A 25,869-nucleotide genomic window follows, 5' to 3' on the forward strand; every position below is an offset into this window, starting at 1 on the left:
TAGAGAGGATACTGAAGGAGTGAGATACATTAGTAATATGGTCTTGAAAAGAAAGAGATGATGAATCAAAGGCAACTCTTGAGAGTCCGTGTAGATTGACCGAGGGGAATAGTGGAGGGTGGGAAAGAAATCGAAGAGGGAGGAGAGATGGATGAAGCAGGGAAGTATACAGTTTCAGTCTTGAGCACATTTAAGTAAAGAAATGTATAAAGCATCCAAGACTTGATTGTGAAAAGAAGAGCAGAAATATTTGAATGAAAAGAATCAGGGAAAGAAAAAGATTTGAGAGTCGTTGCATAGAAGTGGGAAGAAAGGCCAAACAACATTAAAACCAAGAGGGGAATTGTAGAGAGGAAAATAATTAGACCAAAAACAGAGCCTTAGGGGATCTATGTGCAATAAGAGAAAGGTGTCAGAAAGTTTGCCAGCATAAGAAACAGAAAGCTGAGCGAGATAGTACTTAAACCATTGATGAACCGAATCAGAAAATCCCTGAAACAAGAGAGTACTTGGGAGTAAAGAATGATCAAGACTAGTGAAAGCAGAATATAAATCAAGAAGAATTAGAAAAAAGAATGTTTAGCTTTCGGTTTCAACTCCAGCACATTGTGGTGTCTGTTACTCAAGTTTAGAAAATGGTTCCTGATGATCCTCCTTTCCCTATACTGTTTGTTTTGCCATAGAGCAAGATAAGCATTTTGGTTGTCAAAATAGGATAATTGATTAACATGAGTTGTATCCTCTTTTTCCATGCTTCCTATACATTTTTATAAGAGTTTTAGGTAACATTTTAGATAATTAAATTGCCTCATTCTTGAAGCCAATTTAGCAAAATTCATAATGAGTATTTTCCTATTTTGGTTGAATTGTGTATTGTGTTCCTTTTCCTAAACCCGATTTCTTCTGCTTATGTTCTAATGGTAATGCTTGAAAATATTCTTTTCACAGGTGCATAGTGATGGTTGGCATGCCATATCCCAACATAAAATCGCCTGAGTTACAGGAGAAGATGTCTTATTTGGACAAAACTATGGTATGATTACCCACTCAATACAGCGGCCTGACATGCATGTAAACAGGGACAAAGGGAGTGCCAATTTTGAAACAGTTGGGATGTTTTTTAAGCTAATTAAATGATCTTATTTCACTAAACGTATAGAAATATATATACATATATATATACACACTTTTGGGGACAGCAGGAGAATATTAAACAAAATGTAGTGCATTGTTAATTATTAGAAAGGTAGTTTGAGCAGGGTGGCTATTCGACAAATGTGCACCAAACTTTCCCAAAAAATATAGACCTGACAATCATTTTGGAAAGTTTGGTGCGGTTTTGTAAAGGGCGGGGCACACGTATAGGGGGATCACAAAATGTTCTCAATTCAAATTGACTTGAATCAGAAACAAATTTCGCTTGCACCTGTAGCACAAACTACTGGATGGATTTTCACCAAACGTGCACAGGGAGCGGTAGCTTGGTACAGAAAGCGTGCTTTTGCAAATTCGGTGGTAATCCACCCAGCATATTATTTTTAAAATGACCGAACGGTAGGTAAAAAAGAATTGTGACATCTAGGTCTGGTTTGTCGACTCTCTTCCTGATTTGTTGCCTGAGGACACCTCTGGACCAATCAAGGAGCAGTGTGACGTCCGCAGACATTGTACAGTGTTGTTCACAGCCTTGCCTTCATGGACAACACCATGCTCAAAGTCTTGACAAATAGTACATTACAGTATTCTTACATACAAAAACAACTCTGGGGAGATATGGGGTTGGTGTGGAATATGTGTGGTAAAGGGCAAATTAAAAGGCTTTTTTTAGCCCCCATGTTCGTGGACTCCACATGATCAGGGGCAATGGTTTACGTCCATGGACATCAAAGAACTACCACTTTTGGTGATTTTATTCATGCACATTGATTATTTCTTTTATGTGCATTAAAGCGTTACCACGTAATCAACACACTAAAGTAGCAACATGACACACTTCTTGTGATTTCAAATATCTAAACTGATATTTCTTATATGTGCTTTGAAGCATTTCCTTGTCTTACATATGAAAAGATGTGATCTTTAGCTGGCCTGAACACTTGAGGTAGGGTTGGTTATGCTGATGTCCCCGCAATCTACTATGAGTAGCATATGCCAGTTTATTCTCTGGGTGTTATGTGAGTTTCAGTGCTGTAGATGTTCCGTCTGCTTAAGCAGGGCAGAGACAGTACCTGACTTGTAAAGGACATTTGTATATTTGAATTGTATTAGAGTTTTGTTTTGTAGATAAAATGTGTATACTATTAGCTGTTCCCTGTTGGTGGTCAATGGTTATAGGTTGTGATTGGGGAAGCAGAGAACAGGGGAGCTGAAAGTGTAAATTAACACTTTGTAGCAATGAAATGCATTGGACTTATTTTATGTGGCTTTGTTTATGCTGTGGGGTTTGTTATAATGAAGGCCCGGGAAAGGTGAGCTTGGAGCGTGGATGCAGAGAATGCTTTGGGTGCTTTTTCCTGAATCCTATTGTAGGTGTTGGTTTTGTTTTAATTAGGGCAATGGAAAAGTGGGCACAGGGCCTCAGGCCATGGACTCTTTTTGCTGTCCCTGTTGATGTAATATGTACTGTGAATGAATATTTGAAAATGTGATCTTCAGGTGGGCCCGAAACTCGAGATGGGGTTCTGTTGCTGGTTTTGTAATGCACCATGAGTAGCATCTTCATATTGTAAGGAAGGCATGGTATCAACAGTAAGACAGACACAAGTGACCACAGTTCAAGGGTGTTTATTGAACTTCAAACAACTGTTGAAAAAACGCCCATCTAATCCTAAATCTACAGATGGGAGCAAGCTACGCCCATCAAATAATAATAACTCCGTCCTAGTGGTATTTGGTCAAAATAAAAAGGGCCTATACTAATAAACCAATTGCCAATCCTTACCTCTAAATATAAATAGTGTGGTAAACAATGTTATGAAAAGAAAGAAGTGGGTACAAAATGATATGCCAGGATGTTCAGGCCGTTGACCTCCTTTTCCCATGTTTTCAGCACGGGACAAGGCGGTTCACTGGAGCTTAGCACCATCTCTGGCCTCTTAAGCACGAGGATACAATTCAATCATTAGCATCGTGGCCTTCTGTGCGCAAGTCTCTGTCTTTCAAAGTCTCTTTCTTCAGAGGGCCTGATGCGATAAACAAATGAAAGGTTATCTCCTCTTTCAGATTTACCAAGTACTCAAATTCTTAGGCGATTCACCATTCACCCCAGATCCCCCTCAGCCGGGCTCAGATCCTTTTAACGGTATCAGGTAATAATATCGCCATATATATGGTCGCCGTAAATAATAACGCCGGGAAAATGTTGTTATTTGGGTGACCATATATATGGGGACAGGGGCAAAAAAAAAACATTTTTTAAAAAAAGAACAAAAAAAAAGTTTGGGTGTTGCAGGGGTGTCCCCCGCATGTTCCATGCAATAATGTCGCCACAAAAAAAACGGCCATTTTTCGGTGATATTTTTGCATGGCGAGATTTTTGTGCCGACATTATTACATGGAACCTTTTTAACCCAACGTTCTTTACCTTGGACCCCCCTCCCCCTCATACAGGCTCCGATCCTCTTTCACAATGTTTGTACAATATTCTTTTCTTGGGTGACTCACGGTTCACCCCGGATCCCCCTCAGCCGGACTCAGACCCTTTTCCACATAATTAGTCTCCCTCTGTCCGGTTCGGACCAATTTCAAGTGTAAATTCTTAATACAGATTTTGCACCACAAAGTTCTTAGCTGATCTCCCTCCGCCGGGCTCTGACCAACTTCATTTACTTTCTTTATATTCTTACTATCAAAGACTTGCCCGGTGTTTTGCTTGACCCGTTGCAGGACTACTTTGATTTTACAGTTCCTTTCTTTCTTATAACATTTGCCACCTCTCAGTCGGATACCTAACGGAGACTTTGGAAGCCCCCACGTGGAGCCGGACCACTCTGTCTACAGTATTGTATCTTGGCTTCAAAGTTCAATCACGCAGCTGTTTTATCATATTTGCGTCACTTGCCACATAAGCTACATACACTGTTCCACTTGCAACCATGGCTTCAATACAGACTGGTCTGGTATCAGTCTCCCCAACTCACTGGCTGTGCTGACTTTACTGCTGCTGCTTTGTTGTAGGAGCCAAGGACAGTATCACAGTGGAAAACAATCCTCCCTGCCTTGACTATCAACTTGGGAGAGCGCCATGCAGGTTTCTTCAGCTTTGATTCTAGGTCTTACGTTTCTTGTTCGTCCAGGCTCGTGAACGTAACAGTCTTTGTCTGAAAAGGTCAAGGGTGCTTCCCTTCTTGTAACCCTCTTCGGTCTTGCCGTCTTTCTCCTGGTATTAAACTGCCATCTTGGAACGGCTGCTTCCTCCTGCTTTGTGTCGCTCAGAGTGTGCTTTCGTTCTCCGCCTTTTATCCTTGTGATGAAGTGTGATGGAAATCAGTGTGTGTACTGATCAGTAATTGCCTGACTCTGTCTGACCATTGTATTGGGACGTGTCGGGTATATGGCTATAGTGTTAGTCAATTTTCTCTCACATTGAGCTGTCCGTGAGAAAGTGTTCATGCTGGAAACGGGGAGGGGGGGTTTGAGTTCCTAAATATCCTGGCTGGTAGGATGGGGTAAAGGTATTACAGGGAAGGGGATACTGCGTCTCACCCACCAGTGTCCCACTTTCACTCCCCGAGGACCCCTCACCCAGGTGATCCTCCCGCACTGGTCCACCCCCAAGAACTGGATCCAAAAGCGATGGCCGTGTCCTGGCCATCTGGATGACTGATCCCTGGGACTAGCCGGTGAGACACCTTCAGGTTTCTCACAATATATATTAGTGGGGGAATTCATGTGAGTGTGATGTAGTGAACCTGTGTGCTTAAGCAGGATAACCTGTGTCTGTCTTCGAAAGGCAATTTGTATATATGATTCGTGGGCGGGTATTGCTATAGGGAATATGTTGGTGGTTAATAGGTATAGGTTATGAGTCAGGAAGCACAGAGCAGGAACGATGAAAGTGTAAATGAGCACTTTGCAGCTATGAAGTACACTGGGCCTATTTTCTTTGCTTTGGTTTATGATCTGGGCCAGGGAATAGTGGGCTTGGGATGTAGGTGCATGGCAGGTGCTGGAACCTCCTTTCTGTGGGTCTCTTTTTGGTGTGGGTTTAGTGCAAGTGTGCAGTCCCTGCTTGATGGTTCACTATTTTATGACACTGACGATGTCTTGATTGCTGTGTGTGTACATCTTTAAGTAGTAGTCACAGTTTTGTCTTGCATTGATAATGGTGGAATGGTAACATCATTTTGCAGTATGTCTGTAAAGAAAAGATATTTATTTGTAGAATATGTTGTGGAAAATATAACAAACACTAGGCCTCATTCCTAGAGTGGCAAAGCAGTAAAAAAGTTGTTGTTAACGGATTCACCAACACTTTTCCTGCTCTGCCAAACTCTGAGTTTGGCCTTAAACTGGAGGATTTTCCTACAGCAAAATGCTGGACGTAAATGCTCCACCTTAATACCGGAAAATCGGCAGAACTACCTCCAGCGGTAGTTACACCGCAAACTCCATAGAGTCCTTTGGACTCATAAAAATGGGGATTTACTCTGCCTACCCCGACTTGTATTACGGTGGTAAACCCACGGGACCAAGCGGTGGTAACAGTAATTCCGTTTGGCAGTAGTTCAGTCGAACTACCACCAAACGCGTAACGAGGTCCTCTATCTTTTTTTTATCCTCATAGATAGCACATTGTATGTGCCATGTTTTGTGAAACATTTATGTGTATTACATTGCTGTTGTATTTAACATATTTCTGTTTATTGGGTCATAGGGAAATAAACTAGGGTGGGTTAAAAATGTTACTTTGTGAGATCTTTTGAAAATGGTAGCTATGTATTTGGTAGTGTAGTTAAAGTTGTTGGATACACAATGGCATATTCCTACTGTAATTTGTTTAAGAAATAACATCTGTAAGTACAAGTTGTGTTTTCCTTTAGAATGTTGTTTTTTATTTTTTATTTTGTGGAGTACTTCATGTTAGTTAGATACCCATTTGTGTATTCTAACTGTAAATTTAAAGAAAATATACATTTGAGGTATGATTTAATGAGTACATTTTAATTGGAGGATATTAAGCAGGCATTCTGAAGATGAACAGCTAATCTTTGTTTTTGAGCGATGGAACTGTTGCTATGTTTAAACTAACCACTCATGTGCTTTATAAATGCATTATAGTGACCTGAAGTTGTTGTGGAACCTATATGGTATATAGCAGTACCACCCGATGTTGCCCGGGTCTGTAGCTGACATGCACGTGGGGGTCTGCTATAGCCTTGTGTATGTTTTATTGTGCCATAACTTCTTATTATTGAACAATTGCAAAATCTCAATATCCTGAAATCGCCTATACTGATGGCACAGGGCCGGACCCCACTCCACCCCTGTGCAGGGCGAATGGGTGGTGTTGGTCACATTTCAACATTGCAGTACACCCCAGACTGGTATATCAACCTTGTGTCCTAACGTCCTATTTTTGGAAAAATCACAAAATCGGGAGTCTCCCAAAATAGCCTCTACTAATAGAACAGGGCCACCCCTGTGCAGGGCGCATGGGTGGGGTTGGTCAGATTTCATTATCAACCAGTACACCCCAGACTGGTATGCCGTCCTTAGGCCAAATGCAGTGAATGTTTTGCCACCATGGGGCACTTGTCCCTAGGCCCAGTTGGTTAGTTTACAGTTATTTCGTGTTCCATCTCGTCTGTGTCTTAGAAGTATTATTAGGCTATATTGGGCATGTCTGTCTATTTGCATAGTTGAAAGCATGTCTGATTTGCAAAATGGGCACAACATGCCATGATTTGCACTATTTAGAAGTTGTTTAAAATTATACTGTCACAGTTTGGTTGAGATATATACATAAATCATTCATTTGGAACATGGCCATGTGAAACCTGGTTGCACAGACCGCATGTATGTTTCCAAGTGTACGTAATCTGTACAGGGATGTGTTCTCTCTCTATAACTTCTCCTAAGTCCCTGACGAATTCTTGGGGATCCCCTTGTGTATATATATATATATGGAGAATAATTCCTGCGCATTGATCCACTACCTGTATTACAACCTGATGCAGTGTAAATTGTGTCAGGATTGTTTGCAGCATTTATGTGAAGAACGAGATGTAAACGTAAATGTTTGTAGTCATGCAAGTAATACATTGTTCCCAACTGATGACAATTGAGGCAGCAGATTGATTGCAACATTTGCTTAGAAATTGACTCTGGTGATATGGAATTTAAAAGTATCACAGGATATGGAATATGATGGTTTGGCGGTCTGTGTGATTCTTTTGTTTTTTGCATCGGGATTATAAGGAACTCTGCTTGAGTTTCATTTTGTACTAGATCTCTTTCGAAAGTTTTATTTTCTTAAGGTATGGGGTACATCTCCAAGTATGAAGTGTACAGAATACATAGTCTGTTATATCCAAGAGGGCCAGGGATGTCTGCTTTTACTTTGTTTAGATGAAAATTCAGTAAACCTAGACCTGTGAGTGATACCACAAGCATACCTTTTTTTAAAGACTGTATTGCCAATGTCTACAAGTGCAGACCTTCTGACTTGTAAATTGTTAAAATGTATGCAATAGACAGACATAATTGTTCTCTTCGTACGTACAGATCTTTAACAAGAAGGGCACATGCTGGAACTCTTTTAGTTTCTTTCTCAAATTTGAACATGACAAATCAGATATTATATTTTATTTAGATGATTGTAAACCAACAACGGTTCCTATTGTTCCATTAATTAAACCTTGATGTATGCAAGATTCCACCTTAGACTTACTCTGCAGTTGAGGGAGAGAGTCAATACTTGTTCTAATTGAGCTGTATTGGTTATGTCTCAAGGATATTTAGGCATGAAGTGGCTTGTTGACACATATGGAGTGTCATGACATGAACTTCTAATTTGTTTATGGATATGATGTGGACAATGGGGTGACTTTCTTTGTGTATCATTGTATCATTACATTGGACGTAGTCTGCAAGGGTTTTCATTAAACATATGCATTGTTGATTTTGCTGTGTTAATTGGTCCACCACTTGAGGGCCAGATATATTTTTTACTTTGAATGGATTACTTTTCTCCTGCAGATTGCTCCTCTTTATATCATCCAGCTCCTCTGCTTGGAAACATTTTGACATGGGGGCATAGTGGACCTCAACTCGGCCGTCAATCATCGGTCGGTCTTGTCCGTCTCTTGATCGTCGGCTCCGATATGACGTCAGGTGTCATATATATAGCACGTCGCTATGCTCCATGCGTCACTTCCTTTTTTCTGCGCGCTTGCACGCTGCATCAGGAATACGACTCGAGTTTACTCTGTTTTTTTGTACCTAGTTGTACATTTTCTCAGAAAACCTCAACATGATGTCGTCTCACAGGGTCCCTGGTTCCAAGCAGTGCTGCGATTGCGAGGCCAAAATGTCGGTAACCAACCCCCACGACGTGTCTGTGGTGCCTAGGTGTTGGTCACGACACAGAGGCCTGCGCATCATGCGCAAATATGCAACCCAAGTCCCTATGTGAGAGGCCCGGGAAACTGTCTTTGGGCCAACCGGTCGCTAAATCTCTGTTGCTGTCTCTCGTTCGGTCCTCGGAGGCTGAGGCGGAGGATCCCACTCCCGAGAGGGGGAAAAGAACAACATTGCAAGAAGAGTAAGAAAATGTCCCACTCTAGGAGCCATTCCTTGTCTTTCTCGTGGAAGAAGAAGCAGCACCACCGCCATCGCCGCGAGTCCAGCTCGTCATTGGATCGAGGTAAGCCCTCAGCGGGGCTGACCACTTGGGAAGAGTGGGAACGATTTAAGACTTTCATGCTTGATATGTTTAGGCAACAAGCTGGTGTAGGTGCGGCTCCAACCCCAACTAGCAAGCTTTGGCGGCAAAAGCAGTGCTTGGTGCTCCCAACCCCAAGCCAGCCATTCCATCGACAGTGTCAACATCCAACATGCCTTCGGGCATCATGCCTATCAGGCATAAGTCGCCGGAGGGCCATAAGGCAGAGGAATTGCAATGCCCATCGGTTATCTAAGCGTCCCTCGATGCTGAAAGAACCATAGCCCTCTAAGCCGCTTTGATTTTCCCCTCTCACGATGCACCGGTTGGTGGATGGTTGGATGGGCCCCAGTGGCATGAAATAACTTCTGATGCATGGGCCCTGTAGTTGATTTGGTGGGGTTATTGTTTGACTTTTCTAAAGAGGCCTCCAGACAGGGAATACAGTCTATGTAATGAAATAATTTTTCTCCAGTGCTTTTTCACCGAAAAGATTTTATTGAATCACTTTTACATCGAAAAAATCATATATTGAATTTTTAATATTAAAAAAATGTTTTAAACTTGAAATATAATATTATAACATAACAAATGTTTAAAGTTTAATAATATAACTACTTCGTACTGTTTCATGCATTCTGTCATGCAGATATCTTTTTTTTTCCATACATTTCTATTGAAGTTCATATATTTCGCCCATTTTGGATTTCCTCCTTTGGAGATTGGGATGTGTTTCATCCGAGTTCCTGTTATGTTTTTTGTCATCTGTTTCCTTTCCTATTTTTTGGGATTTTTAATGAATTTTTCCGTGGATTTACTGGGTTTGCTCTCCCGTGGGTGTGGATTTTGCTGGATTCCCAATTTTTGTGGATTTTTCTATGTATTTGTCATGGATTTTTCTCTGGTTCTCCAGGACTATTTTGGGGATTTTTTATGGATTTTCTGCAGATTTCTCTATTTCCGCTTTCATGTGTGTGGATTTCATGCTTGAGATTTCATGCTGGATTCCTTCTTTTTGTGGATTTTGGTTTCGATTTTTGTTATGGTTTCTTTTGCTGGTTGTCCTGGATTCTCTCTGTTTTTTTAATAGTTTTTTTCCCTGGGTTATTGGATTTTTCTGTGTTGTGGATTCCGATGGATGTGTATTTCTTACTGGTTTCGTGGTTTCTAGAATGCTGTGGTAAGTCAATTGTCCATTTTTTAACACTTTATATTGAAGGTTATACTGTTCAAGTAGGTCATTTTCTAATGTTTCTCAAATGCTAATACGGGTTCCTTTAGTCTTTCTTGTGTGTCTCAATATTTTGTTCTTTGTGTTTGTATCTTTTCCTGAGCAATCTGCATTTCTTGGTGACTGTTCAATTTTTAATTGTTTAATTAAGGTCCATAAGCTTGTATTGTTTGTTTTAAAAGACTGTCACAACCCATTGTGTTTACCTTATATTTTGTTGTTTGTTTTAGCAATTCCATTCAGTGCTGCATTGAACAATTCCAATTTGTCTTATCAAAACGGCTCTTCTACGTGATCTGCTTGTCGTTAATTGGCCTATCCACGTGCTTTCGAAATAATCCAAAAGTGGTTCAAAAGAATGCTCATTGTCTTTAAAAAAAATCAGATTGTGTTAAATGTTCATAACACTCTTCTACATGATTTATAGGAACAAAGGCTAATGCAAACAATTTTATGTTATGTTGGAACTCTAAATCATCTACATATCGTGATTGCATGCTATTTTGTTGTAATATCCGCCACACTGGCTGTGTAAAGTGAAAAAAACATCCTTGTATTTTACATGATTTAAAAATGTCAATTGTTTTTATTTGCTGAAACTCACAATCTCGAACAATAATTTCTAGTATATTCTGTGTTATTTTTTCACGAATGAAATGAAAAATATGCTTGTATTGTTACTCTGTTTTGGATGGCATAAGGGTAAAAATCAATTGTATCAGTGTATCTTCTATCATTCCATGTATTGTGTAAAATTGTGAAAATGGTTTTGGGCACACTTTGAATGTGGCTTTAACATGCCACTGTTTTGCGTTATCTAAATATTCCTCATTTTTCGTTGTTCCAAATATTAGCATTCGTTGTTCGTTACTCTCCTTATTCAACAGTAAAAAGCCTTCATTTTTCTCTGTTATCAGCTTTTCTGGTGGCAATGTTGTATCGTGAAAGCTTTAAGGTGCTTTAGGAAAGTTTGTTTTTGTTTGCCTGTGTTTACATATTTGGCATTGTAACACTTTCATTTGTGGCATCTGGCCAGCTATATGAAATGGTAGTTGTGAGCATACACTTTTAATGATTGATCCACTAGGTTCATCCACATTTCTCTCAACTAGTGCCATAATTTCAGAAACCTATCTTTTAATTAATATTTTTGTGCTATCTGGAAGGTAATTGTGTTCCACTTCATGTATCAGATTTTCTCCATGTGTAACTGCCCTTCCCTTGCACTTGTTGTTGTAGTATTCTGGACACTTCCAATATATTTTTTTGTTATTTTGCCCTTCTTTGTTAAAAGTGTAGCCTTTAACAACTCGTTGTTTTTTCCGCTTCTTTGAAAGTATAAACTCCACTGGATCATTCATAGTGAGCACTCTAAAATGATGGAGAAACATGTTTTACTTTCTGGTATAAGTTTTCAAACCTTGTAATTTCATATTATCAGTATTGTACTGATGTAAATAACGTTTGTGTCGTAGTATTATCAATGGTTCTCACTAACCTGTGTTTGTCTGTTTTTTTCCTCTCGTAATTGGCTCTGCTTCCGCACTCCCTATAATCAAATCACAGTCCTTCAATTACGTAGAATGTTCGTTTTCAACTGTATTTACATGTTCAAAGATTTGACTCAGATAGGGTCCTTTTCTCAGACCTCTCAATGTATTATCGAATCAGTAATCTTTTCGGTGAATGAGTTTTGGTATATAAACACTTACGAATGTACATTCAGTAAATCAGTTTTAGGTGAAAAAATGTGGTGAAACATGCATTCGAGATATACATTTCGGTGAAAGACATGCAAACTCCAGACAGACCTCTGCCTCCCCCAATCCAACCACGACAGGAGCTCCAGGTAGAACCCAGAGCCCTGTTGTTGAAGGGTGTCATGGATGAGGTACCTCCTGATCAGAGAGGGTCTGGTTTGTATTACCAGTTTTTTCTGGTGCCCAAGTAGGGAGGAGGTTTCCGTCCCATCCTTTACCTCAGGGCCTTGAACAAGTTCTTGAGGAAAGACAAGTTGAGGATGGTGATGTTGAGTGAGATTCTCCACGCTATATAACTTCAAGACTGGCTAGTGTCAATAGACCTACAGGACGCTTATTTCCATGTGCCGATACACCAAAAGCACAGGAAGTTCTTATGGTTCCTCATAGGGCACAAGCACTATCAGTTGAAAGTGTTTCCTTTTGGGTTGACCTCTGCGCCAAGGGTCTTCACCAAGTTCATGGCAGTAGTTACGGCTCACTTCGGGAGATCCGGTGTCCATGTATTTCCATACCTGTACGACTGGCGGATCCGATGGAAGTCGGCGGGGCAAGTTTGGTCTCATCTGGAAAACACCTGTATACTACTACTACTCAGGCTGGGCTTCTCCCTCAACTTGAAGAAGTCCCAATCAATACCAGTTCAGCAGCTCCAGTTCTTCAGAGCAGTCCTAGACACCCGGACAGGGAAGGCTTTTCCTCCTGAGGAGAGAGTCAGCAACATACCACAGATGGTGCATTTGTTTCAGAACCACGCCATCCTTCCAGCGGTTTCCTTCCACCTCTTGGGTCTCACAGTATTTTTCTAGTGCCAGAGGCCAGGCTGCATATGAGATTCAACCAGTGGCTCCTGAGGGACAAGTGGTCTCAGTATCTGGGAGCACTCATGCGTCGCCTTTCAGTGTTCAGCCAGGTAGTCCGCGAACTCAGCTGGTGGAACATGCGCAGCAATCTATTGGCCAGGGAACCCTTCTGGCCTCCTTGGCCCCAGGCCGGAGTGGTCACGGAATGCGTCCCTGAAGGGCTGGGGCGCCCACCATGAGGTTTTGCAGGTGAGCGGCTTCTGGTCTCCATCAGAAGCCAGGTGGCATATCAACAGCTGGCGTTGTGGGCCATCAGGTTATCCATGAGGGCTTTTGCCCGCGTCTCTCAGAGGGAAGCATGTCTTCATCCTGACTGACAACATGGTGGCCATGCACTACCTCAACAAGCAGGGCAGTGTGCACTCCAGTCCACTCTGCCCAGAGGCAATTGACAAGTAGGGCAGTGTGCACCCCCGTCCACTCTGCACAGAGGCAATTCAGCTGTGGTTCTGGTTGCAAGAGAACCAAATCTCGGTCCCAGCAGTTCATCTGGTGAGGGCAGAGAACACCTTGACGGATGCTCTGAGCGGGTAGAGCATGGTCTCACATGAGTGGGAAGTGTGTCAGGAAGTCCTCGAGGTCTTCGCTCTTTGGGTACCCTAGCAGTGGATCTGTTTGCCACAGAGTCCAACAGGAAGTGCAAACAGTTTTGTTCGAGGGAATTCCTAGCAAACGGCGCACTGGGTGATACGTTCCATGTGGATTGGATCTTCCTTCTCCACTACGCCATCCCCCTGATTCCCGTCATTCCTTGGGTTCTCAGGAGGTTGAAGAGATTTCGAGCAACCATGATCTTGTTTGCCCCGGAGGACTTGGAAGAACGGTGTTAGTTGGACGGTTCAGAGGTGACACGTGTGTTGCATTGGATTGATCTGCATTTGTGCTGCGCATCATAATGTTGGCCTGCCCTTTGCGCTCAAGATCCATGCTGGTAACCCTTCCGTTGCACTTCAGGATCCTAAACTGGCCATGGTGCAGGTGGGGGGTTTCTCATATATTGCACCTGAACGAACTAGGGCAGTTGCCCTGAATCGCACTGGGAGGACGTGAGAGGTGGCCGGGTATCGTGCCTGGACGATCTGTATGGGCTGGTCATTCATGGTACTTGTAACAATTGTGAAGGCTTAGCGTATGCACACTATTTGTGAAGATTTGCCATGCTCTCCACCTGGAAGAGATTTAAAGTATAGCCCATGCTCCTCTGTTGGTATTTTGTGAAGGCTAGCCTGTGTCGCTAACCAATTGTCGCAGAGGATGACACTATCTGATCGAACATGTGCATCTACAGAAAATCTCCATCTGAGTTTCTAGGTATGTATAAACGTAGCACTCCGGTGGACACACGCACACATCAGAATACAGCAACGACTATGGCAAATACGGCCTTACTTCTCACATAGTTGTTCCACCTACTAACACCAGATTACGCCTCAGCACCTCTGTCATCAGTATGCAGCGAAGACCTATGACAAATTTGGGCCAGCTGGACACAAAACAAGTCTCTTGCACTCACGCTTTCTCTTGACCTCTCTCAGCACCTAATCACATGCCTGACCAGTCCTCGTAAGCCCCATCATGGGCAAATGCAGAAACACATTCTAAACATATTGCATGATTTGCCACATTTTAGACTTCGGTCACTGAGGGCGTTCCCATCACTAGCACATTGAGACTATAATAATGGTAAAAGGCGCTATATAAATGTCAACTACAATACAATATGTTGGGGTCTGCTGACTGATGCATATTTTGTAGAAGTTCTCTGTAGCAAAAGTGATGCCAAAGATTAACATTCTCATTGCTCCCGGGTTTGGTACGACATTCCTTGTGACCTAAAGTTTTGAATATACATTGGGCCTTTGACAGGTGTTAACTGTATGAAATCACCATATACAATATGCTTTTCTCCAAACAGTTCTTCATAGCCAGTCTTAAGGACTTCTTGCATTCTGAGGTGAACAAAGGTTTAGCATTAAGTTAAGAAACCATGCTTTCCTCATCTATAAGGATAACTTTAATTTGTCCTAGAAGTCTGCCTACTTCCAATACAGCCTATGCAGACTATTTGTGAGACTCTAGCTTGCTCTGATGCTCAACTGGGAGGAACATTGTCAATATAAGGTTACACCTCCTATGTTGTAAGCAGCTAGACCTGTGAGGGCTCTAACACAGCTGAAAGATTGTCTTTCTTTCTTGCAAAAATGTATCTATTGTTTTAATTGCAAAGGTTTTGCCAGAACCTGCTTCACCACTGATATACAAGAGCAGAGGGTTGTCATTATTACAATTGCATATTTTGTTATCATAGTGAAATCAATGTTTGGTTTCTTCACTGACTTCCAGGTAAATGCTGAGTTGTTCATCATTTAACTGTAGTATTAGCACTGAAACATCTTTTTCAGATTGCTTAGATTGTACCATGGTGTGCTCTAATTTGGCGATTGCTATTTCTGCTTCATTTTGAATAAGTGGGTCTATGAATGCTTCTTAGCTACCTCCAAGAGATGGTTGACTAACCTTCAGGAGTTTCTTTACCACTTTCTTTCTATCTTTTCTTCATAATAACACTCATCTTCTAAAATTGTTTGTATTGTTTACATTTGTCATTTGTTAGGCTGCTTTCAGTTGCTTCAAAAGCAGCTTGAAATGCATCATGGTCACCTAGTAATTATTCCTTTCTCCAGGGCTTGAATAACCGCAGTAGAACTGTGTAATACAATTCTTTGTGTCCTGCATATGTGATCGCTTTTCGTGTTTTATTCGAATAGGTTTTGAACTTCTTACTATGATTCATTCACAATTTAAGACTGCGTATCTGGCAGCTTTCATTTGGTGTGACTTTTTTTGTATGTGTTGAATTGTGCTATTTCATATTAAACGCATGCTTTCCAAAAGAAGGACTTCTATTTGGATATTATGTGTCAATGTGATTTGTTTTTAGAATGTTTTGGCTGTAGCGATTTTCTTAGATATTCAATTTTGTGTTTGATTTAAGTATTCTTTTTTTTCTAGATGAAGCTAGACAAAGATGTAGCCGGAGAATATTTTCAGATTTTCCATACAAGGCTGTGCCCGTTAAACAGTCTAAACCTTTGCACAATCTCCATTCTCTGTTTGAGAGTATTTTCATACCAGAGCAGTACAGTTTTTGAGAAAGGGTTTTTTCAGATCAAATATCATCCTAGAGATCTCTTAGCTCAGTTTTCTCAGCATTGGTGAGGTTGGATGTGACATACCTTGCAACTGCAGTGGAATTGTCTGCAATGTTTTGAATGTCTATTTCTAATAGTCTTTCTGCCCACACATTCCTTGTCTATGAGAATCTATTTGTAGTGCAGCTTTTCTCCAGAAACATTTCTGCTACCAGTGCAAACAGTGCAGCTATGCATCTGCTCTGCCTGATGCCATTACGCGACCCCGCTCCAGACATAATGTCGGGCCAGTGTATATAAAGACACCACATCCCGTGATCTCAGTTTCTTTTTTCCACACACACTTTTCACATTCGGGAACATGCTCTTCATTTCATAGAGTTAAAAATTGCCAACCCTCTAAGGCCTTGGGTTTTAAACCTTGCCCAGATTGCAGCCAACAGATGTCGGTGCTGGAGGTCCATAGAATTTGTCTCTACTGCTTGGGGAGAAGCACGATGGTGAGGAATGCGGATTGGGTCAATCCATGAATCCTAGGACCCTCCGGGAAAGGGCAGAAAAACTATTCACATATTTCTACAAGGAAAGGAGTGCGGTCTCGATCGCAAGACATGCCATCATGAGGACAGATCCCCCAGACATAAGTAGAAGAAACATTGCAAGAGGTCTCAGTCTCAGAGCGGTTTTTGCCCTCATCATCCTCATTCTTCTTAGTCTTCCAAGAAGAGGAGTCATTGTTCAAAGGACTCCCCAGAAGCGATGCTACAGGTCACATTTCCTACCCAATCCTCCAGACGGAGGATTGGGTGACCTTTCTTTTAAAGATGCTAGACATCTTCACCAAGGCCTCAGCCCCAACAGCACAGTAGGCTGCAGTGGGGCCTGCTGCATTGCCACAAACCCACAGGGACCCCGCAGGGGAACACTCCTGAATGCCTAAGGGCTTGGGTCAGAAAAGGGTGAGGATATGTCCTGGCGCCATCAGGTTCCACCTTTGGGCGTCGAGGCACCACCACTTTGGTAGTGGGCTAGAATATGCCCTGCTTCCTTTGAAGCCACTTATGTCCAAAATGGGCCACATTTTCAATGAGGAACGGGAGCTGGTTCCTTTTAGACTGAAACCCTTGTTTCCTAGGGAGACTTCACATAAGAATTTTATGAAGAAGGTGAGGACCTGCAAAGGCCTGGCCTCAGATCTTTAGGCGGCCAGCAGGCCAGACACCCCTCCAGAAATTGATATTTTACCAGTACCTATTCTGGGGAAACCTAAGGCTTATTTCCAGAAACTAATGGGCAGAGTTGCTGATACCCTCAGGTTGTCAGCCCTGTTCACAACCAAGATCCAGTTTGAGTTAACTTACATCCTGGACATGGGGCCCAAGAAGGAGACCTTGCTTCCGTTCGATGCTACTGTGTAGGCTCCAGTGCTGGGGGTGTGGGAGATGCTAGCCACTTCAAGCTCAGTTGACTGGTAGCTGGCGAAGAAACGCCACTCAGCTCCCTCAGATCCAGTCTTTTTGTCTACCAAGCCTCCCCTGAGAGCTTGGTAGCGCAGACGGCAACTGCCAATTTGAAGGATGTCCACATTTCCCTCTCTTCCCCCTGACAGGGAGAGTAAGAGACTGGACACATGGGACAAGAAGGTATTTGCCTCGGTCAGCCTTGCTCTCCGGGCTGTAGTAGCTGGTGCAGGTGATCACCTCCCCGAAGGTAACATGCAAGAAGGATTTCTGGCCATGGTGCGGGACGGTAGAGAGGCTTCCTGCCAAATCCAGTCTACCCCTTGAAGGCTGTATGGCAGATGCTTCGCAAGGGGTAGATATGCCCCTAAAGGTAGACCAGCCGAAGCCTGTGTCCCCTCGGCTGCAGAGGACACAAAACACCAGTGAAAGGATCATCTACTCCAAGTCTCTGGTGGGGGCTAGGGACTGCCCAGTTCAGCTTGGAATGGTCCCATACACGTCCAATGCCTGGGCCTTACAGGTTGTTTGACCAGGATCCCATCCTCCAGACCTTCCTCACACCACTGCCTTGACTCGGGACGCCATCCTTTTAGAAGAGGTCCACCAGCTTCTTTTGAAAGGTGCAGTAGAACTAGTGCCATGCTTGGAATGTGGCAAGGGGTGGTACTTGGCTTATGTTTTTGTGCTACAGAAGGACAGGGGCTTATTCCTCACCAAGGATCAGAGGCTGCTGAATCTTTACTTCCAGAAGGACACATTCAAGATGGTTACTCTGGCCAGGATCCTCTCAGCCCTTGATCTGCTAGACTGGTTGGTGTCACTGTCCTTCAGGATGCATACTTCATGTGCCTATTTGTCTAAAGCACAGAAAGTACAGGAGGTTCATGGTGGGCCAACATCACTACCAGTTCAGAGTCCTTCCATTCTGTCTTTCTTCAGCACCCAAGGTTTTCACCAAGCTGCTGGCGGTGGTGCGGCAGGCCTCAGAAGGGAAGGCATTCATGACTTTCACTGCCTGGATGACTCGCTTGTCTGAGCTCGCTCACCAGACCAGGCGTTGGCATATCTGTTTTTAATGTGCTGTCTGTTGCACAGTTTGGGCTTTTCCCTGAACTTCAAAAAGTCACAAATGTTGCTGTCCCAGTCCCCCTGCTTTATTAGGGCTGTATTGGATACTTGCTTGAGGAAGGCCTTTCCGCCCGAGGACCAAGTACGCAAATATCTCTCGGATGGTCCATGTCTTTCAGTCACAGGGATAAGCTCCTGCCTCAGCTTTGCTGCATCTGCTCGGTCTCATGGCTTCCTGCACCCTGGTGGTTCCCGAGGCCCAGCTACAAATGTCACTTCAGTGGCTCCTCTGTTGCCAGAGGTCAATATTTCAGGGCCACATGCGAGAACTTCTGCAGGTTTCGAGTCTTGTTGTTAGAGACCTTGCATGGTGGTCCCTAAGAGACAACGTACTGAAGGGTGAGTTGTTTCGGAACCCCTGGTCTCAGATGACAGTGGTCACTGATGCGTTCCTGGCAGGTGGGGCAGACATCTGTTGGACTTGGCATTGAGTGGACTGTGTCCCTCAGTGTCTTGGGAGCCCATCAATTCTCTGGAGTTGAGGGCAATCAGGCTGCCCCGGTCACGTTCCTCCCCTCTGTCAAAGGGAAATGTGTACTTGTCTTGATGCACAACACAGTCGCCATGATCTCTCTCAACAAACTAGGTGGGTTAGGGTGCTTATCTCTTTGCAGAGAAGCAATGCAACTATGGTCCTGGGCTCTGGAGATCATCTCCCTGGCGGCTGCTCATTATGCAAGAGGGAGAATTTCATAGCGGATGCCTTGAGCGGACAGACAGACATGAGTGAGAGCTCTGCCAGGAAGTTCTAGCAGAGCTTTTTTCCATTAGGGAACTCAGTAAGTGGATCTATTTACTTCCAGTTGCTCTGTTCCAGGGAATTTCCTTGGCAGCAAACTCTGAGTGACACATTGATTGTCGATGGACGTTCAATCACCTTTATGCATTTCTGCCGATCCCTGTCATTCTGCTGGTTGTCAGGAAGCTGTGCCTTTTTCGGGTCCATGATGAACTTGATCATTCCAGAGTGGATCCCTGAAAATGTGGTATCCTGAGTTGCTAGACATGTTCATTAGACCCTCCTGGCGTCTTTCGCAGAGAGTGTATCTGCTCTCCCAAGCTAAGCGGCGGGTGCTCCATCCGAATCTCAGCCGCCTGAAACTTCATGCTTGGCTGTTGAGAGGCTGAGATACAAGGAGTCTGATTTTTCGAACAATGTCCTGGATATGCTCCTTTCAGCTCGGAGTCCCACCACTAAGTCAATTTATGCCTGCAAATGGCGTAGGTTCTCGCCTTTGTGCTGGAAGAGGGCCCTGGACCCTTTACCCTGTCCTTTATCCCATGTCCTAGTTTTTATGCTGTCTTTGGCCAAGTCTGGCCTACAGATCGGCACAGTGAAGCAGTACCTCCCCACTATCTCGGTTTTTAAGAGTCCACTGAGCAAGGCTCTTTCTTCATAAACTCCTCAGTAAAGCAGTTCTTACAGTGTTTGTGCAATCAGTTTCCTCCATGCCAGTTGTGGTTCCAGCATGGAATTTGAATTCAATGCTCATGTTCCTTATGCGTGCTCCGTTTCATTCCCTAGATGCTTGTTCTATTAGACTATTCACTTTTAAGGTGATTATTCCTCGTTGCCATCATATCCAGTAGACGGGGGAGTGAGCTCTAGGCATTATCTGTCAAACCTCTCTATTTACTTTTCTCCGAAGAGAAGGTGACGTTGACAGTGAGACCCTCTTTTCTTCCAAAAGTGGTCTTAGAGGTCCATTTCTCTCAGAAAATCCATCTTCATGTGTTTTTTCCTTCGTCCCATCCTTTCTTGGCAGAGGAATGGTTCCATTGTCTGGACCTTGTGCGTGCGTCTCAGCTGCTACCTCTCTCGGATAAGGGACGTCAGGAAAAAATGACCAGCTTTTTGTGGGTTCTGCAAAGCCCTACTGGCAGGTCTTTGACTAAGCAGATCATGTCAAGATGGATCATCCTCTGCATCCCAGAATGCTATGGTCGGGCTGCAAATGATGTGCCAGAAGGTCTCAGAGCTCATTCTACCAGAGGGGTGGCTGCCACCACTGTCCTGCAAAAGGGAGTCACTGTCTTGGACACCTCCCAAACAGAAACCTGGGCTTCTCTGCAGACGTTTGCATAGCATTACTGCATGGTCCCTTTCAGAATAGGACGTCCGTTTTAGCAGGGTGGTCCTGCAGAGTTTTCTGGTCTAGTTGTCCTTTGGCTCTCCTTCGTCCTCCAGATCCATGTACTGCTATGGGAGTCTATCATAGATGAGGAATCAGTGGGAAGAAGGAATCCATTAGAGGAACAAAGTACTTAACTCTCGATAAAGTTCTTTCTGGTGGATGTTTCAACCACAGATTCCTCATCGCCCTCCCAACCTGCCCCTCTTTGGCAGCTAGCTAGTACATGTGAAAAGCCTAAGGGTCTTTCCCTGCCCACTGCCTGGGGATCTTCTACACAGTTGGCCAGGGGAGGGCCATCACTTTTGGATCCCGACCCTGGGCGTAGACAAGCGAGGGAACATCACCTGGGTAGAGGGTCCTCATGGAGGCTCTATCCCCCTTCTCTGTCATTGACCTACTCAACCCCTCTGCCCCCCCAGCACTCTTCATGGGATATATGAAGGCACACCGTCTTTGTTTCTCAAAATACCACTCAAGTAATGCGATGAAGAAGAGGGAGTCAGGAGGAATACAGAATCACCACTATGGTACTGGGACGAAGAAGATGCAAACAGAGGCACACCAGCATACTCAATGGAGATGTCCCAATAACAAGGCCAGGCAATTGAAACCAAGTATACCCACCTGCAACCCATTAACCAGTCACAGGTGTATAAAAAGGAGGGAGACAGCAGCAACAGCAGTAGCAGTCCTGGGAGTGACAGAAGCAGATGTGGTTGTGAAGCCAGAAGAGGAAATGAAAGTAGGCGAGACTCTGAGGGGAGTAGTTGTGTGCAGTGCTGTAGCCTGGAAAGCGCCCACACCCTTGGGACTATGAGGCTGTTGGTCCTGGCAGGTGTGGCTTAGGAGCTGGAGCTCATTGGGACAGAGGCGAGGCAGAGGAAGCAGGCCAGCTGAGGGCCCATTTTTCCACTCACCAAGAGGAGTGCTAGCACTCTAGGGGAGGGGCACTGTGATAGAGTTGGAGTTCCTTAGGGGTAGAGCAAGAACCTCTAGAGGCATTTCACCAAGTTTGTGGCAAGCGCAATAGAAAGGAAAGTCTTCAAATGGGAGCTGTGAGTGTGAGAGGCTGTAAAGCCCTGTATGACTTTTTGAGTGCTAGAGGAAGAACTTCTATTCTATCCAGTTTTAAAGTATACATTCTGTCAGAGTGGCATTCCTTCAAAGAAGGGAAGGGACATATTCGAAAGTCTCCATGAGAACCACAGAAACCCAGTACAGAAAATATGAAGAAACAGTAATTTATAAAGGTTGTGAATGTTGAAAGAGAATCTTATTTTGGCTTAAGAACTTTAACAAGAGGGCACAGCTAAAGCCCACGGCACATGGTCGCTCGACCTGTAGTGGGTGGCCTGTGCAGTCTGTCAACTGCGCAACGACCAAGGGAACCCCATTGAAAAAGTGAACTGCCTGACAAACTAAACTGAAATAAGCAAAGAGGAGCTATTTAGAATGGGGAAAGGGAGGCCCGATGGAAACCCGTTGAACTGTCATGGTTTTGCAAGCTGAACCTTTCTGTTAAGCAAGTTGAACTTTCGTGTTTAAAGAAAGTGGAACTTAACCAGTTGAACACTGGAATTTTGAAAGTGAACTCTGTGGAATCAAAAGGGTCTAAGCTTGGGCAAGGGAAGCCTGGGAGACCCATTGATAAGTGTAAACTAAAGGGCTTTTTTGGTTCAGGGAGAGGGAACCCGGAAAAGCCAAATAAGGTACTGTGAACTTTTTGACAAGTGAATTCTGAGAAGCATGTGGATTTTTGTGATCCTGAGTGCCTTGAACTTGGGGAATGGAGTTACAGAGTTCAGAAGAACTCCGTTGCCAAACTATTTTTACTGTGAACACTATTGAGTTTACCAAAACCCATTCACATGATTATTTTATAGAAGCGAGGGTAAGCATAGGTTTTGACATAGAAAGTATTTTGTTTTGGACTGACGGACTTAGGCTTCCCTTAGTTTATTTTCCGAAAGGGAACATTTCCACCTTAGAGCTAGGGCAAGATAGGTGGTTACACCATCCTGACCAGTAAAATAAAGGTTTTCGAACTATCTTTTAGTTGTCTGTGACATCTCTCGATACCACGCCTGTCTCACATACACCATAGGTTCAGCGGGCCACAGTACGTGGCGCATCAATATATACTGACTCCGAGGTCATGTGCGTAGCGGCATCAGGCGGAGCCGATGCAGAGCCGTGATGTGCTCCCAGGTGGCAGGAACTTTTCCAAAGATCAGCTGCACTGGGAATAGAATATCACAAATGAGGAATCCATGGGAGGAACATCCATCAGAAAGAACATTACTGAGAGGTCATTCATTTGTTTATTACTTACCACTTGGTAATGTTTTTTCTAATGGATGTTCCTCCCGTGGATTCCTCATCGCCCTCCCAACCTGCCCCTCTTGGCAATTAGCTATTACACCTTGAGGGGATCCCTCAGCCTCAAGGTTCTAGGGGAAAAGAGTGGAACTGAGGTCAGAGTGCGCAACCCCTCAATCTATACTGGCCCCAATGTCATGTCAGGCATGTAGAGGCATTGAGCAGAGCCATCCTATGCCCCCAGGTGGTGTAAATGTTTCAGAAAACAGCTGCAGTGGGAAATATATATCATAGATGAGAAATCCATGCAAGGAACATCCATCAGAAGGACTATTACCCAGAGGTAAGTCATTTGTTCTGGACACAGAGAAATCATTCCATTGTGTGGATTGGGCATTTGTGAAGGCGGTCCTGTTAAAAGGTGGTATCGACTCAACCTTTAGGCAGTGAGTGAATGCTCTATATGATTTACCTAGAGCTCGGGTATTGATGAATGGGGATTACTTACATCTGTTTCCTCTCTCCCATGGGACCAAACATGGCTGTCCTCTGTCTGTCACTTCTCCTGCTTTACCTCATGGGGGTGCCCTTATCACAGAGAAACGAGCGATAGAGGGATTCAAGTGCAGACCTGTTGAATTTAAACTATCCTGGTTTTCTGATCTTCTTTTGACCAATCTTAGTAGGCACTGGCCTAAATTGTAATGTATGGGGAGGTGGCTGGGTTCAAGATTAACTGCTCTAAATCTCTGCTTCTTCCCTTGGGTGGTGGTGCCAGGGAGACTCTGGACCAGATGATCGTGGGGGGGAATGAGGGTGGTAGCTGTCAAACCTAAATATGTGGGAATGTGGATTCTTAGGGACTTGTCTTAGCTGTATACATTTAACTATCCCATCCTCTGGGATGTGCTGAATGGTGGTTTGATTAAAAGGGGAAAGCTGTCTGTCTCCTGTTTTGGGAGAATTGTTTCTATTAAGATTAACCTTTTTCCACGCCTTCTGTATTTATTTATATTTCCGGTTATGATTCCCAAACCTATGTTTAGAAAAACAGAGGGAGCTCTTTCTCACTTTATTTGGTCGGTTTACAGATCCCAGATGGCATTAAGGGTACTCACCTTGCCCAAAGAGCAAGGCGATTTCTCCTTTATGGATATTTTTAACTACTTTGGAGTGACATAGTTGCATGCGTTAGCAGGTGTAGGGATTTCATCATGTCCTTTGCTTTTGACTTCATTATGTGATCACTGTTTTTCTCTGTGTGAAAGAACTCCGGGTAAGGTGAATGCTTAGTGTGGAGCAGAGTTTGAATCTGTTGGCCTGTTTGGTGTAAAGGGGTAAGAGGGGTTATGCAAACCTGGAGTTGGAACGAATGTTGGGCAGAAGTGGCGTGTGTATATTTTCTTGCATCAGAATGAAAGATAAGGCACAGCAGTGGGCTTTTGAAGGGTAAGGTAGGCAGGGAATTGATTTAGTTCAAACAGGTTGTGATACAATCCGATACCAGGAATAGAATTATCTTGATGATCTACAAATGCCTTACCTCTGAGGTTATGGAAGCTTGAACTCTGTTTAGAAAACTTTTGGGACGGGCATCTCAGACGAATGACAAACTATGGGGGACACACACTCTTCTTCTAAATGTTAGGGCAGGCGTCTGCTCAGGCAGTGTCGCTCTAGTTTCAGCTCTTGTATAGTTAGCACAAAAACCCAGTTACGATACCTAAATTGTTCGGATTGCCCAGTTGTTTACATCCCTGATGCTGTGGTGATAGGGCAGACGTTTACATGTGGTGTGGCTGTTGTTCGTGAGCCCAAATGTACTAGGGAGAGATCCTTAGTTGGGTTTAAGACATTGGGGAATGGACATACAAATTGATCCCCTCACAGTCCTATTTGGAATTTATCCTAGGGACACACACATCATAAGCCCTCTTAGAATGCCTGGGTGCTGGGTAAATGCCTCTGGCACAGGAATGAAAGAGGCTCTCTCTTGCCTTAAAAAAGAAATGGTTACATGAGCTGTGGGACACATTTATGCTTGGCAAGTTGTCACACCTGGTTAATGCGAATGCCCCCATCTTGTTGATGGATTGCTGGCCCTTTATTTCGAGTTACACTTCAAATCCCCAATCCCTACACAAACCCAGCTCTTTGGACTTGTTTGTAATGCATTTTGGTAGTGGTGCACGGAAAACCATTAGAGGGACAGGAGGCAGAGAGATCTGGTGGGTGGGAACTAGCAATCCTGGCTCTGTGGGATTGGTATGGAAACAAGGCTGGAGGAGGGCTGAAACACTAGCTGAGTGGGTGGTTATGTGTTGGAGAGGGAGATTGTGTGCTAGGCGACGTTCCTTTCTTTCATTGGTTTCTTTCTTGCTTCATTATGTTTGCAATTGGCATAGAGAGAGATGGTTTTGCTGGAGATTCTGGGGGCAGGAGGTGTTTGGTGGTGGCATGATTGAAGGCAGAGTCTAATTTTTATGTTTTCATTCACCTTATTGTACTTGACCTGGTAGACAACCTCTTCTTTCATTGAAACACACCATGTTGCTCTATATCGGATGTGGCCTGAGCTGCATATGGTGCTGTATGGTTTATAGTGATCATTTCGAAAACAAAAATCTCGAAAGTCAAAATATCAAAAAGAAAGACACATTTTTTTTAATTACGTTTCTTATTCGAAATGGGGGGTTCCCCCCAACCCCACTTTTTAAATTTTTTTGTATTTTACCCATTTTTTTTTATTCCCGCACCCCAAAATAAATATATAATAAAAAAATTAATATTTTTTTTCGATATTATGTTTTCGACATTATTGTCTTTCGATTATTTTTTTCGAAATTATGACTGACCACCGTGCTGTATTACCGTCTGTTCAAGTCTCTTGTTTTTCATTAACTGTAAATTGTAATAAATAATTATTGTAATAAA

The 25,869-nt window shown here is 43.5% G+C and overlaps 1 protein-coding gene across 3 annotated transcripts in view; it reads left to right on the forward strand.

Moving 5' to 3' along the window:
• DDX11 (DEAD/H-box helicase 11) overlaps window positions 1–25,869 on the forward strand; it is a 1,292,375-nt gene that overhangs the window by 1,176,278 nt on the left and 90,228 nt on the right. For all 3 annotated transcript variants that reach the window (XM_069628571.1, XM_069628573.1, XM_069628572.1), the window contains one exon: window positions 949–1,033. In XM_069628571.1, the coding sequence (XP_069484672.1) occupies window positions 949–1,033 (85 nt within the window). The remainder of the gene's footprint in view (window positions 1–948; window positions 1,034–25,869) is intronic.

The sequence above is a fragment of the Ambystoma mexicanum genome, chromosome 12, assembly GCF_040938575.1.
Source record: "Ambystoma mexicanum isolate Mex_15411 chromosome 12, UKY_AmexF1_1, whole genome shotgun sequence".
Taxonomy (NCBI): domain Eukaryota; kingdom Metazoa; phylum Chordata; class Amphibia; order Caudata; family Ambystomatidae; genus Ambystoma; species Ambystoma mexicanum.